Genomic DNA, 16,104 nt, shown 5'->3' with positions numbered 1-16,104 from the left:
AATTTACCATCCTGATCATTTGATTCACCTTTTTTTTAAAGAAACAAGTTTCTCCAGTGAATTTTATGATTCAACAGGTTTGAAAAAAATTGTTCTAAATCCTTCAGCTAAATGCAGAATATGACTTTATAACAGCAAATGGCACATTCTGAAAGGTTTAATCTGGAGACATTCTGCCAGAAGCAAATAGAAGTAGCAAGCAACAATGAAATTCAACCAGGGCAAGCTACCTCCTCATTTCTCAGGGAGGCCTAGCATTGACCTTTTGATAATTTTGTTTGAAGTTACAAGTTTTTGTTTCCCAACCTGGGGAGTTTCAAAGGGTCTGCAGAATACCAAAGGAGGATGATATTCTAGAACCCTCTGCCAGGGCAAGGAGAAATCAAACACACCCAAACACACAGCCACTGAAACTACAGAATGGTCACTAAAGTATATGCCACTAGCAAACCCTGGGAGAAGCTGAAAATAAGGGCTCAGCTGAAGGTACTAAGTAAACTAGGTATGTTGGGATTACCTGTATTACCCATGCTGCCCAGCTACTGAGAATAACTGAGTCAACGGTTCTCCATGCATGAAGGTTTTTTTACATCAATTTAGCTTGACTGGAGAAAAACTGAAAACAATTCAACCGTAAGGGACTAGTTAAAGAAATTTTTGCACTGCCACACTGTGGAAATGATATCATTAATAAAGAGAATCGTACTTTGGTATGTTTTGAAGTATAATACATTATACCTATGATATATTAAAGAAAAAATGTTATACAACTGTATATAGCATGATACTATCTCTACAAGAAAAGAAATATATATACACATATATTTTTGTTGTTTTTGTGTTTAGTTGCTAAGTCACGTCCAATTCCTTGCAATCCCATGGACTATAGCTTGCCAGGCTCCTCTGTCCATGGGATTTCCCGGGCAAGAATACTGGAGTGGGTTGCCATTTCCTTCTCCAGGGGATCGTCCTCACCCAGGGATCGAACACAAGTCTCCTGCTTGGCAGGCGGATTCTTCACCACTCAGCTACCTAGGAAGCCCCATAAATATATTTAGCTGGATGCATAAAGAAAGGGAGGCAAGATAATGCCAGACTACAAAGCGTTATCCAGGAGTGCTGGCTGAGAGCGAAGAAAACCAGGATCTTTCATGTACTGCTAGACTACTGTTTTGGAATTTTTATCTACAGATTTCCAAAAATAACTTTTCTTTAGCAAAGTCAATACAAATTTATTACAAAATTTTCAATCACAGAAATGTACACGACAGAAGGGGCAGTGAGGTAGACAGGCAAGACGGTCAAAGGGCGTTCCGCAGAGTAGCCCCTTCTTTCTTTACTAGAGCAGGGCATGCTGAGGATAGAGCTGGGGAAGGATCACTGTGGACTCTAGCACTCCTGCCGCGCCCTGAGGGTTGCCCACCCCCTTCGTCTGCGAAAGGCCAGGCACTAAGCTGAGGATGACACACACGTTCCAGGGCTTCCAGGGCTGGGGTGCTGCACTGCACTCCACAGTCAATGATTCTCTGCTCTACAAAGGGAGTTAGAGCATGCTCACTAGACAGCTTCATTTCTTCTCAAGGCTTGAAAAGGCTTTGTTCACCCTATGCTTTGAGGCATCTTCCAGCTGCTGCACAAACTGAGGGTCCAGCGGCCTCCCCCACACATGCCCACCTGAGGAGCCCCACTGCTATCTGTTCTGTGCACTGAAGCTCTGCACAGGACTCTCTGAACAAGGTTCCAGGTTCTAAGAGAGGAAAGTATCAATCAGACAACTGCCAGTAAGTTTCAAAATGCTCAGTTAGGATGTAAGTTGCTCACTGTCTATAGGAGCAAAAAACTAGAAAGGGTTCAAATGTTTTTCAATAGGAGTTTGGGGGAAAAAAAAATGGAAGCGGGGTTTGGGGAAATAATGTATAGCCCACCCTGCCCCTGCCAAAAAAAGAAAGAAAAGAAATAGAATACTGAACAGTTTACAAAGAATAGGGTGAATCTACATGCATTAACATGGTGGGCAGGAAGGAGTGAGGACAGAGGCCAAATTTTATTGATCAGCAAAAAAGCAAGTTGAAAAACACTGGGGAAGTCACATTCCCATTTCTAACGTGGGGCTTAGTAGGACTGCATGTTTATACAAGAATATAGATAGATGAGAAGAGCATTTGGGAGAAGAGTAGAGGAGAGAGGCAGAGAGCATATGAGAATAAAAGGGCATTTTTAAATGGATATACAGAAGGAAAAAATCAAGACAAATATACAAACTGTAAACAGTGGACTTTTCAGAAGTGAGGAGAAAGAGTAGAGTAACAGGTGACTTTTATTTGGGGGCTTTTTACTTTCTAAGATCTGCAATTCTGTACTGTCAGAATTTTTTTCAAATGAGCATGGAATATTAAAATAAAAATCATTAAGATTTAAAATAAAGTACAGGCTGTCTATTTTTCAACAGGATACAGGACAGTCTCCTCAAATGCATGTCATACATGATAAAACTCAAGTTTAACTGCGATCTCTGACAGTAAGTTCATCCTCTATGTCCTGGGCATTGTCAATACAGAATACAACTCAGTATCTGAGTCATAAGACAGGATCAAGAAGTGATAACCCAGGCCACCTTCAGAGGGGGCGTTTTATTTTTTAAACAGTGCAGTGGGTTAGTGCTAATGGAAATCTTTACTACTTATCAGGGTCATAAACTCCTAAACAAGACCTCAAGAGTAATCTACCCCATTCCATTCCAAGACCTTCAGCTATCATTGCCCTCCTGGACAACTCAGAAGGATAGCTGTCCTAATTCAGGGAATGTCAAGAAAGGAAACATCACATTTCTTAAGTAAAAATGTCATGAGTGGTTGAAAGACTCCTGTGCCTTGAATATACCTTATTAAAGCAGGGTTCAGGCTACAAGAACTGTTCACTCTCTGTCGAGTCCTATCAGCTCCACTGCTGACCATTTTCACCAGTCTTCAGCATTTTCCATCTCTGGATAAGTTTAGGTTTGGACTCGACAATATCTATATAGTGGAAACTACTGTATAAAATGCAACAACAGGGCATAGTCTACTCTCTCTCACTCTGTTATAGGACTAAATGTTTCTCCCCCACCAATTCATATGCTGAAATCCTAAACGCTGAGGTGATGGCATCAGGAGGTGGGAACTTTGGGAGGTGATTAGGTCATGAGGGTGTTGCCCTCATGAATGGGATTAGTGCCCTTATAAAAGGACCCCAGAGAGCTCCTTCCTCCCTTCTGCCATGTGAGGACACAATGAGATCACAGTCTATGAACCAGGAAGTCCTCACTAGACAATGAATCAGTGAGTAGCCTGATCTTGGACATCCAGTCTCCAGAGCTGTGAGCAACAAATGTCTGTTGAGTAAGCCACCTGGTCCATGGTACTTCTGTTACAGCAGCCCAAACAGACTAAGGCAGTCTGCCATGAAGGTGTGCCATCACCAAGTGATAGGGTATCTTTGGGTAAAGCCTCATAGTCCAAATGGCCAAGTTATTATCCATAGGCAAGTTATTTATAGAGATTCAACACCATTTATTACTAAACTATGTTTTTATAATAGAACTTGTCATTATAGGAATTAAGTTTGAGGATTTAAGGACCACGGCTTTGATGATACGTGTAAAGAGCAAAATTTAAAGAAATAGTGAATGCCGAAGGACAGTTAAATACCTTATACATGAAACTGTCAGTGATAACAATTAAGCATTAACATACCCTTGACTTTCCCACCTGGTTTACACAGAATGTCGACTCTTAATGTGAAAAGTCCACCCAGACACACAGATGACTTCTCAGTTTTGGCAGCACCATGGGAGGCGCCTGTAAGTTCTCTCTTCTATCTCCGATAGGCAAGGCCTCTCTTCGAGTAGAGCACACTCAGTCCCTGTTTCACCTGACTCACATCTCTGGGTCCTGCAGGGGTAACACACTTTACTGCTAACCCTGTATGAGTTCACAGGAGGCTGTGAAGGTCTTTCGGTGGACATTAAGCTTGGGTTTCCCCAAGCAGATAGTCAACAAAAACAAGACCAGGAGCTGACTGTGGCTCAGATCATGAACTCCTTATTGCCAAATTCAGGCTCAAATTGAAGAAAGTAGGGAAAACCGCTAGACCATTCAGGTATGAGCTAAATCAAATCCCTTATGATTATACAGTGGAAGTGAGAAATAGATTTAAGGGCCTAGATCTGATAGATAGAGTGCCTGATGAACTATGGATGGAGGTTGGTGACAATGTACAGGAGACAGGGATCAAGACCATCCCCACGGAAAAGAAATGCAAAAAAGCAAAATGGCTGTCTGGGGAGGCCTTACAAATAGCTGTGAAAAGAAGAGAGGCGAAAAGCAAAGGAGAAAAGGAAAGACATAAGCATTTGAATGCAGAGATCCAAAGAATAGCAAGAAGAGATAAGAAAGCCTTCTTCAGCGATCAATACAAAGAAATAGAGGAAAACAACAGAATGGGAAAGACTAGAGATCTCTTCAAGAAAATTAGAGATACCAAGGGAACATTTCATGCAAAGATGGGCTCGATAAAGGACAGAAATGGTATGGACCTAACAGAAGCAGAAGATATTAAGAAGGGGTGGCAAGAATACACGGAAGAACTGTACAAAAAAGATCTTCACGACCCAGATAATCATCATGGTGTGATCACTAATCTAGAGCCAGACATCTTGGAATGTGAAGTCATGTGGGCCTTAGAAAGCATCACTAGGAACAAAGCTAGTGGAGGTGATGGAATTCCAGTTGAACTGTTTCAAATCCTGAAAGATGATGCTGTGAAAGTGTTGCACTCAATATGCCAGCAAATTTGGAAAACTCAGCAGTGGCCACAGGACTGGAAAAGGTCAGTTTTCATTCCAATCCCAAAGAAAGGCAATGCAAAAGAATGCTCAAACTACCGCACAATTGCACTCATCTCACATGCTAGTAAAGTAATGCTCAAAATTCTCCAAGCCAGGCTTCAGCAATACGTGAACCGTGAACTTCCTGATGTTCAAGCTGGTTTTAGAAAAGGCAGAGGAACAAGAGATCAAATTGCCAACATCCGCTGGATCATGGAAAAAGCAAGAGAATTCCAGAAAAACATCTATTTCTGCTTTATTGACTATGTCAAAGCCTTTGACTGTGTGGATCACAAACTGTGGAAAACTCTGAAAGAGATGGAAATACCAGACCACCTGACCTGCCTCTTGAGAAATCTGTATGCAGGTCAGGAAGCAACAGTTCGAACTGGACACGGAACAACAGACTGGTTCCATATAGGAAAAGGAGTACGTCAAGGCTGTATATTGTCACCCTGCTTATTTAACTTCTATGTAGAGTACATCATGAGAAACACTGGGCTGGAAGAAACACAAGCTGGAATCAAGATTGCTGGGAGACATATCAATAACCTCAGATATGCAGATGACACCACCCTTATGGCAGAAAGTGAAGAGGAGCTAAAAAGCCTCTTGATGAAAGTGAAAGAGGAGAGTGAAAAAGTTGGCTTCAAGCTCAACATTCAGAAAACGAAGATCATGGCATCTGGTCCCATCACTTCATGGAAAATAGATGGGGAAACAGTGGAAACAGTGTCAGACTTTATTTTGGGGGGCTCCAAAATCACTGCAGATGGTGACTGCAGCCATGAAATTAAAAGACGCTTACTCCTTGGAAGAAAAGTTATGACCAACCTAGATAGTATGTTCAAAAACAGAGACATTACTTTGCTGACTAAGGTCCGCCTAGTCAAGGCTATGGTTTTTTCTGTGGTCATGAATGGATGTGAGAGTTGGACTGTGAAGAAGGCTGAGCGCTGAAATATTGATGCTTTTGAACTGTGGTGTTGGAGAAGTCTCTTGAGAGTCCCTTGGACTGCAAGGAGATGCAACCAGTCCATTCTGAAGGAGATCAACCGTGGGATTTCTTTGGAAGGAATGAGCTAAAGCTGAAGCTCCACTACTTTGGCCACCTCGTGCGAAGAGTTGACTCATTAGAAAAGTCTCTGATGCTGGGAGGGATTGGGGGCAGGAGGAGAAGGGGACGACAGAGGATGAGATGGCTGGATGGCATCACGGACTCAATGGACGTGAGTCTGAGTGAACTCCGGGAGATGGTGATGGACAGGGAGGCCCGGCGTGCTGCGATTCATGGGGTCGCAAAGAGTCGGACACGACTGAGCGACTGAACTGAAGTGAACTGAACTATCTTAATTCTGACTGTCTCCTAAATAAGTTATCTATTCAGTCTATACTCACTGGTCTCTAGTAACCACACACACCAACGGTCAGAAATAAAACACTGGATTAGGGGGTTACCTGGTGGTCCAGTGGTTGAGAACCTGCCTTGCAATGCAGGGGACAGCAGTTGAATCCCTGATCCGTGAAGATCCCACATACTGCCAAGAAACTAAGCCCATGTACCACAGCTACTGAGCCTGTGCTCCAGAGCCCGAGAGCCACAGCTACGGAGCCCGTGTGCTCAACTACTAAAGCCCATGTTCCACCACAAGAGAAACCACTGCAATGAAAAGCCTGCATGCTCTGCAGCTAGACAAAGCCCACGTGCAGCAAAGACCTAGTGCAGCCAAAAATAAGTAAGTATTTTTAAAAACCCACAGAAAAAACCCCACCAGATTATGTTTAGAGGAACTAACCTAACTAAAGAGAAACACAGTGGTGGAAAGAGCACTTGAAGTCACTTATTAGCTAGATGCTCCGGGGCAAGTCATGTCACACCTCTGAGCTTCAGTTTCCTCTTTTCTAAAAAGATCAGCCACCCAGGAAATAATATGTATTGAATAAAACTAAACTGCTTTGCTTGGAATTCAGTTCTCTCAACAATTAGTCCCCAAGCTATCTTCCTAACTTGACCTCCCACTCAGTCCTTCCAGAGGCACCTTTTTTCCAGCCTCTAGGCCTCTGCTCTTGCTGTTGCCTAGGCCAGAATGCTCCCCCTGACCCCTTTGCCTCACTTCAACATCTACAGATCCCCATTACCTTCCAGACTTTTCAATGCCAACTTTTTTTTTAAATTCCTCTTCCAAGTCAAGGGTCATTTCTAAAATTCCCTGGTACATTTTATGAACATCTTGCATGACACTTATCATGTGTTGCAGTAACTGTAAATGGACCCACTACTCTCCCCTGTGAGCATGAAGTCTCTTTAAGTGCATTCCTGTTTCAGCACAATGCTTGGCACAGGGGTTTGCATGTGAAAAATGGCCAAGAACTACTGGCAGGAGGAAGCAAATCACAGGCATTTACAATTGTAAGCAGCTGAGTGAACTTAAAGGGGGCGGGGCACACCCTTGTCTTTCCTGCGGGTTCCATCCCAGCCCTCACCTCCCCTAAGGTGGATGGATCATGTGCATTCAGACAAGCTTCACGCCGTCTGCCCACCTGCGAACTGTTACAGTGAAATTAACCTACTTCATCCATAATCACCAGAGAGGCCTTAAGTTTGAGAAAAGGGTCACATCAAACACATTCTTCAGAAGATGGTTTGTCAACAGAACAAGTAAATATGGCTTTAAGCATAAACTCCAAAGACTTGTTAAGTGGATAGGGATCGTTTTTCTCCATTACAAGCCACTCCTTACCCTCCAAAAGGCAGAAATACAAAATTATCTTCTCCTCCATTCTACTGCCCTGGCTTCCTCCATCAGCAGTTACGATTCACAGTAGCCAGTGGGCTGCATGACAGCAGGCTTTAGCCTCTCCTCTGTGCATCCCCATGCTCCTCATGGACCAAACCAGCACAGTGGCTGCATTCAACTTGTCTATGGGCCTCGGCATATGTTGGAGCTTACCTTGTTTTCTTTTTTCTATAAATAGGAAAATGAATTATTTAAAACCTACCAAGAGGACTTTGATGAAACTCTTCTGAACAACAGGGTTGCTTAAGAGTTAGGTCCATACCATAAAAGGTTTGGTACCATTTTACACTCATCAATACTGTACAGAGTTATCAAGCAGTATTATCATGCGGTGTCATTCATTCCTTCATCATTTATTGAGTGCCCATGTAGTAGGCAATGTGCCAGGAGCCAGGCACAGCACAGGGAATCAGGAAGATAAGAGCTGACACTCTTCAGGGGAGGGAAGCATACAATTCTTTACATATTTACTTGTTAAATAACAACAGTGATAAGTACAATGAAGGAAAGTGCATAGTGTGAGGATAGTATGTCTTACAGAAGAATCTGACCTAACTTTGTTTGAGGCTTTTGATTAAGACATGGTTTGTGAGCATAGCTCTCCAAGATGAAGATGTAAAAAATTAGTAAAACAAAGTTAAGATTTTTAAGGGGGATGCATTGAGAGGAGGAAAGAAATAGGTAGAATCTAAAAACAAATGAAAAAACATGAAATGGAAATAAAGTAAGATACAGAGAACAAACAAGTGGCTGCCAGACAGGAGTGTGGAGGGGGAACAAGAGAAATTAGGGGACGGAGATAAAGAGGTACAATCTTTCAGTTGCAAAGTAAATGAGTCAAGGGTATGAAACACAGTGTAGGGAATATGGTAAATAACGACATAGTACCTGTGTATGGCGAGTTAACAAGATTTATCACCACGATCATTTTGAAGTGTATAGAAATAACAAATCACTATGCTGTGTTGTGTTGTACGGATATGAGAGTTGGACTATAAAGAAGGCTGAGCACCAAAGAATTGATGCTTTCAAATACTGGTGCTGGAGAAGACTCTTGAAAGACCCATGGACAGCAAAGAAATCAATCCAATCTATCCTGAAGGCAATCAACCCTGAATATTCATTGGAAGGACTGAAGCTGAAGCTCCAATACTATGGCCACCTGATGCGAAGAGCTGAATCATTGGAAAAGACCCTGATGCTGGACAAGACTGAGGGCAGGAGGAGAAGGGGGCAACAGAGGATGAGATGGTTGGATGGCATCACTGACTCAATGGACTTGAGTTTGAGCAAACTACAGTTTATGGGGTCAAAGAGAGTCAGACATGACTTGGTGATTGAACAACATGCTGTGTTGTAGGTCAACCATAGTTTTAAAAACAAAAACAAAAACAAAACCACTCCTAGAAAAGTAGGTCAGATTTGGGGTTACCAGAAGTGAGGGATGGGAGGAAGAGGAACTGGATGAAGGCAGTCAAAAGGAAGAAATGTCAAGTTATAAGGTAAGTACTATGGATGTAATGTACAACATGATAAATATAATTAACACTGCTGTATTTTATATATGAAAGTTATTAAGAGAGTAAATTTTAACAGTTCTCATCACAAAGAATTACTTTTAACAGTTTCTTTAATTTTGTATTTATATGAGCTGACAGGTGTTCACTAAACTTACTGTGGCAAACAGTTCATGCTGTATTTAAGTCAAATCATTATACTGTACACCTTAAACTTACACAGTGCTGTATGTCAACCATATCTCAAAAAAAAAAAAAAAAACTGGAAGGAAAAATATTTTCAAACAAAGGAGAGGGAGAGAATTCTAAAGGAGGGAAAAGCATTATTATTAATGATAAGAACAAAAATCATTCTTTTTACCACCATCTTGCTCTAATTGTTCTCACTATTGTTTCATCTTTGGAGGAACTGCAGATTTGTTATTTTCAGGATAATTCAGCAGGTCAGTCTTGAAATGAACAGCTTTCCTGCAGATTTCTCAAGCTTCTGAGTATGAGAATTGGCTTTCAGAATTCTGAAACTGCAGAGCTGCACTGTATGTAGTTAGCTCCTAAACCTCAGAGCATACTTTCATCTTTTGAGAGATGATTATACTAAGTTAATATTTACTGAGCTGCTACTATGCGTCAGTCGACCGAGTACCCGAGTAGTTTCCCTCATTTAATCTACCATAGGGACTTCCCTGGTGGTGCAGTGGTTAAGACTTTGTGCTCCCAATGCAGGAGGCCTGGATTCATACCCTAGTAAAGGAACAATGGACCGCCTCCACCCCACCCCAGGAACCATGCCTCAATTAAATATCCCAGGTGCTGTAACGAAGACAAAAGGTCCTGCATGCCACAACTAAGACCTGGCACAGCCAAATAAATGAAATAAATAAATTTTTTTTAAAAAATTAATAAGAGTCTGCCTACTATGCAGGGGCCATGGGTTGGATCCCTGGTCCAGACAGATTCCACATGCAGTGGGGCAACTGAACCCAAACACCACAACCACTGAAGCTGTCGCACCTAGAGCCCCTGCTCCGCAACAAGAGAAGCCACCGCAATGAGAAGCACGCCCACTGCAACCAGAGAGCAGCCCCCGATCACTGCAGCTAGAGAAAAGCCCTTGCGCAGCAAGGAAAGCCCAGTACAACCAAGAATTTTTAAAAAAAAATCCAGCACAGGAACCACCGCCATCATCTCCACTTTACAGATGGAGAAACTGAGGCACCATCCAGCCAATCAGTCCAAGAGCATACAACTCATAAGCAGCAGAATCAGGATGGGGACCAGCACACTTGGGAGGTCTGAAGCTCACCAGTCATTAGGGCCTCATCCCTGACACATCATATGATCCCACACATCCCCTCTTTTGCTCAGGCCGGCCCCTCTACCTGGAATGCTAACCATTCCTTCTTTCCTTCCTCACAGCCCTTCCCTGAGAAACAAATGCTCTTCTTTCAAGACCCACTTTTAACATCTGTTGTTGTTTAGTCGTTAAGTTGTGTCCGACTCTTGCAACCTCATGGACTGTAGCCCACCAGGCTTCTCTGTCCAAGGGATCTTCCAGGCAAGAATACTGGAGCGGGTTGCCATTTCCTTCTCCAGGGGATCTTCCCGACGCAGGGATCAAACCCGTGGTTCCTGCATTGGCAGGTGGATCCTTTACCAGTGAGCCACCCGGGAAGCCACCTTTAACAGTAATACTTTCATTATAAAACATCCTCCTTTCTGAGGTGAGGAACTGTAAAGATAAAGGAACCGAGATAGAAAAGAACTGACTCTTGCTGTGGCTTCGTGATAACCTTCCAGAAAGAATCACTGACTAACAAGGACAAGGAGCTATCCCCAGTGACAGTGAATAGGCATCTCTGGGTCAGAAGATGTGACCGACAACTGATTTACAAGTCCTTCATTTCGCCTAAAGATCTGGGAGCAATGGATGGCCCTACACCAACCCCCTGCATGATCCAGCCTACACGCTGAACCAATGTGTCCAAAGGACCAGAACGGGCCTCCCTGTAATAAGCCTTCGTCAGCACTCCACGCTGGCCTGGCTCAGGGTTCAACTGGAGTTTACTTGTTGGGCTGAGCCAGCCCTGGCAAAGCTACAGCTGATAAAGAAGGTACAGCAGAGGCTGGATCAAGGGAGGCCAGAAAATGAATAGGGGGGAGGGGATGTTTTATAACCAGCTGAGAGGGGAGGGATGTTTAAGGAGGCAAACAAACCCAATCAGCCCACTTCCACAAGCTTCATTTAATTTATATTTAGCCTTCCCCTTCTCAGTAATTGAATATATTATTTATTTTGGCCAGCAACTGCTGCATGTGGCTTTCAGAACAACAACAATAAGCTTTTAAGGTTTAGCACCACAGCATTTAGAGACTTGAGCAAAATCATTGGATAAATTATTAAGCATGAAGTGGACACTGACTCCTGCACCCCGCCCTGCCCCGTAGCAGTTTAAAGTGCAGGGGAGGCAGTGGAGGAAGCCACAGCTCTAACACAGGGGCGCTGAGTTTGTTTGGGATCTGTAACATTCAAGACATGGCTCTGAGCTTATTAAGTTGAGAGAAGAAAGATCTAGGCTTCTGGGGCCTCCATATGCAGCTCACAGCTCTGGTATCTCCAGCTTACAGCTCATTCCTAATGCTACAGGTGACATCAAACTCAGGGGTCCCCCACACAGGGATCCCCACACACTATTCCTGACCTTTTTAAGAGGGAACCAGTTCATAAGATTTAAACTTTCCTAACATCAATTTAATCTAATTAATTAATTTAGTCTAACCTTCATTTTGCACCTCACTGGGTTATTGGCAGAGGCTGTTAATTTTTGTGTTGTCTCCTGCAAAACCCAAAGCAGGCATTAGGAGTAAGTTCCGCATCTGCTGGCGAGTAATGAGGGCATACCAGCTCTTGTGGGATTTGCAGTCCTCACGGGGGAAGGGAGTGTCCAGACAATAAGAAACAAATACACACAGTAAGAAAGCATCAGATGACGGCAAGTGCAATGAAGACATGAGGAGGATGGTACGGAGTGTGATTGGGAAGGTGGGGTTACTTTAGAAAGGGTGGACAGGGAAGGACGCCAAAAGAGGCAAGGCTTGCTTCTCATCTCTGGCCCAGTAATTTTAGAAAATGCAATTATCTGGGGGGACAATCATTCTAGAAAGAGGGAGCAGCAAGGGCAACGGCTCTGAACTGGTAGATGGCTTAGTATGTTCAAAGGACAGAAAAAAAGCCGGCGTGGCTAAAGCATGGTGTGAGTTGAGGACAGAAGGCCGCTGCCAGACACACCAGATCACGTGGGGACTTCAGGCCAGGTGTCTGGGGTCTGTGTCTGGTGCCTTTGGTTTGATCCCAAAGGCGCTAAGAGGCTACGTTAGCACCCAGGAGTTGAGAACAAAACCAAGCAGAGTCTGAAAAGGTTCTTGGACAGCAATCATGTTTGAAGACTTCGGTGACACTGAGGGTCCGATGGGAAGGACCCAGCTGCCCACAATCCTAACCCTCCACCAGTGCACCCTTCACTGGTATCCTTCCCTTCCTCATCTCACCTCACCTCATCCTCCTGACACTTCCTGGGATCACCTTCCAAATCAACCGCTCACACAATCCTGGTTCCAGGACAGCTCTGTACATCTTACAGAAACAGGTTTTGGGCAGAATTTTTATCCCTAACAGCAAACTGTAGAGAGTATTCATTCTATACTGCTTAGATGCTACTCCTGTATCTCTGGAATTTCAAACCCTGACAACAATAACTAAACTTGAATCTGCTGTGAATGAGCAGGCCGAAGTTCTAAAACTCTCTAGGGATGTCTAAACCACCTGACCTGACATGCCTGAGACAGATGTAGGGAGGTCCTTACAGGAAATAACCCAGGCTCTGTAATCTGTCTGACTCTATAAATGTGTATATGTCCGAGGTGCTTCCTACTAAAGAAAAAACTCATCACTAATTGATCACTTTTTCTTTTCTTTCCTCCTTAAAGGAAGCTCTCTGCACGCATTCACACACTGCTGAGTCAGTTTTCCTGGGGAGCCAGGCAGAGTCTGAGAGAAGAGAGTGAGTGGCAGGCTCACCTTGGGAGAGGCACTGGTTGGCCAGGGCCACCTGACCGGAATGCAGGTAGAGATTGAGGCGGGTGAAGATCCCCGCCAGGGAGGGAATGGTAATGAAGCAGTAGGCAACGCAGGCCTAGAAGAAAGGGGAGAAACAGCAGGTTAGGCGGCAGTGCCATCACAGTGGATTAATATCCTCATTTTCATCCATCATATATTTTCAAGCAAAAACACTTACAATTCATCTCCCCATTATGAACCCCAATTTCTCCTCCTTGCCTCTACTGTATTTCCCTTTTGGGGAGGAATAGGAGGGGCAACCAAGGACAGTGATGGTATACAAAAACAAATCTTCATCTGTCATCACAGGAAGTGAATAGATAACACCTAATATTGATCATTTAAAGAAGCAGTTGTTAAAACCAATTAATTAAAAATGAATTAATTGGTAACTTGAAGAAATTGCTAAAGAGAGACTATGAGAAGTATATAGTGAGAAAGGGCAGGGCTGGGAAGCTTATTTTCACTATAATCTTTTCAGTATGATTTTATTTTTAAAGCATGGATATGTATTGCTTTGATAAAATTTTGAGCAGCTTACTCAAGAAACAAATTTCTTCCAAAGCTGGGAACTTGACAAGAGGAAAAAAAATCCTAGGCTTTCCAGTTACTGGCATGAGCCAGAGATAATTCAGCTGGCATACAAAAATGCAAATCCGTCTCAACCACCTCCCCTAATACATATCAAAATTCAGACTCCTTTGATTGTTTCTTTAGAAAACATTAAGAAAATCGGTCAGTCCATGAGTATGTAAGGAAAAATCTGGAAAATCAATATTAAATCGCCCTTAATCTTTTTCTGGGAGGAAAAATTCAGAAAGTCGTGTAAGAAACAGCCCACTGGAGTTCAAAGTAAGTCTTATCTTTGAAACATACCCGGACAAATGCAGCGGTCTTTCTAGAATGATTTCCCTTCATTACTTTCCTTGTTTCCATTGCCAACCGGTTCACACTCTAGATTAAAAAGTAAAACAGAAATGGGAATGAAATGATGGTTAATTCAGATTAAACATCTTCCAAAGAGATTTGAACGCTGACTGTATACAATCAATGAGAACAAGCTAACCAGAACCAAGACTGGTTCCAGAACCAAGACCGGTGAGCACCAAACCCTGAAATGGGAAAGGAGTCATCAGGCCAGAATCAATCTTGGCTTGAACAAACATCTTCAAGGGGCACTCACTAAGTTAAGTCATGCCTATCAACTGGCATGATAAATGACCATTTTCTGGCTTAATGAATAGCCAGGGTTCACTTATTCCATTTCCAGAAATCCCACACACTAAGCTTAAGATCTTAGAGATCTTAAGAGAAACCTCCAAACCTGAACATAAACCATACAAAATACCTCTGCAACACTAACGCTAATCTTAAGAAAGTAACAGCAGCCACGTTATCACTCATAGCACACCAGGTGCCGTTTTAGGTGCTGTACATTCTTAAGCTCATTTACTCCTCATGACTTTACAGGCTGAGTACTATCAATTCCCCTGACTTACAAGACTCTACATTTAGGTCTTAAGTTCACTAATGCTACAAAATCTGATAGTCAGTGAACAAATATATAAAAAGGTCATTTTCCTTAAATTTACATGAAGCAATTCAAGAGCCTTAGGGAATCTTTTCACAAAAATTAAAAGCTTGGACCTATGGTTCCCAAAATGTGTACCATGACACCCCAGGGTGTTACAGGAAAATCAGAGGGGCATCCCATGTTTTGGACAACCACAGAAGGGCTCAACTGTTGAACACTATGCAAAGCACTTCTGTGAGGTAGCTCACAGACACGGTACCTTCCTTGCAGTGATGGCATATCTTTGCAAAACTTTAGCAACTGCCATGACAAAAAGTACTGTGCAACATTAATATAGGGGGAAAAAATCTATCTGGAACAAGAAATAGGGTAGTGGTGTGCCATCTGATTCCAAGGTTTGAGAAGTCAAGCAATGCCTAGAGGTACATATACTTCATTAGTAAGTAATTGTGATGATTTTAAATGGAATGCAAATATATACTATTTTTCTTTCAATTTACGTAAATTGTTGGTTCAGAGAGCAAGCTGTTAAGGCACAAATTCTTAAGTTGCTTGAGCCTAATTTCTTAGTAAACAGAATTATTATCTCTTCCTGTTTTGCCTAAGGGCATCATGAAAAGTTACTGAAAGGCAATGTGAACCAAGAAAGCTGGGACTCTGGTTAGGTAACGTGGAATTCTAACTAGGTTAATTTCTATAACTAAATAATCACTACAACTCACTCAGCTCTTTGCTGTTGACATGCAGGAGTGAGAATACGCACATTTCAGAGAAAAAGAGACCAATGAAACCACTCTAAGGCTCAAGCAAAGTTGTAGATTTTATTAACCTTTGAGAAAACATCTTTCACACCTTGGGAACAGAAGCAATATGGGGCCAGAAGACTCTCAGATTAAAACTGGTACGTGGCCTATCAATGATTAATAAACATGTATCGAGAGAATAAATGAATGAGTGAAAATCCTTACGTGAATCAACTGCACAAGAACAGGTTCCAGATTGCAAAACATTGACCTGGCCTCAACATAAAAACTCAGCTGTTGTTCAAAATCACGGCCAAAGGACACCTAGAATCAAGGAGAAAGAAGTGACAATGTTATCTCTAGGCAGCTGTAAGCTCACAATTGGAAAAGTTCCTCCTGAGTTTTGTGGGGACAGGGGAGGTGCTGCGATGACAAGATACCAAAAATTCCACAGATATAGATGGGTGGTATCTCAAGGGGATGTAAGCAAACACACACATCTGTGAACTGGAATACACTGTAACAGATGTTACA

The 16,104-nt window shown here is 42.7% G+C and overlaps 1 protein-coding gene across 4 annotated transcripts in view; it reads right to left on the bottom strand.

Annotated features, from left to right (window-relative positions):
• The window catches only part of VPS35L (VPS35 endosomal protein sorting factor like), a 141,152-nt gene that overhangs the window by 28,666 nt on the left and 96,382 nt on the right, over window positions 1-16,104 (bottom strand). For all 4 annotated transcript variants that reach the window (XM_069570239.1, XM_069570238.1, XM_069570240.1 and 1 more), the window contains 3 exons: window positions 15,796-15,894; window positions 14,170-14,247; window positions 13,255-13,369 (listed from right to left, as the gene is read on the bottom strand). In XM_069570239.1, coding sequence (XP_069426340.1) covers window positions 13,255-13,369; window positions 14,170-14,247; window positions 15,796-15,894 — 292 coding nt within the window. The remainder of the gene's footprint in view (window positions 1-13,254; window positions 13,370-14,169; window positions 14,248-15,795; window positions 15,895-16,104) is intronic.

Source organism: Ovis canadensis, chromosome 24 (assembly GCF_042477335.2).
Source record: "Ovis canadensis isolate MfBH-ARS-UI-01 breed Bighorn chromosome 24, ARS-UI_OviCan_v2, whole genome shotgun sequence".
NCBI classification, from domain to species: Eukaryota; Metazoa; Chordata; class Mammalia; order Artiodactyla; family Bovidae; genus Ovis; species Ovis canadensis.
Note: the sequence above shows the minus strand (reverse complement) of the source record. Positions and strands in the feature narration are given on the sequence as shown.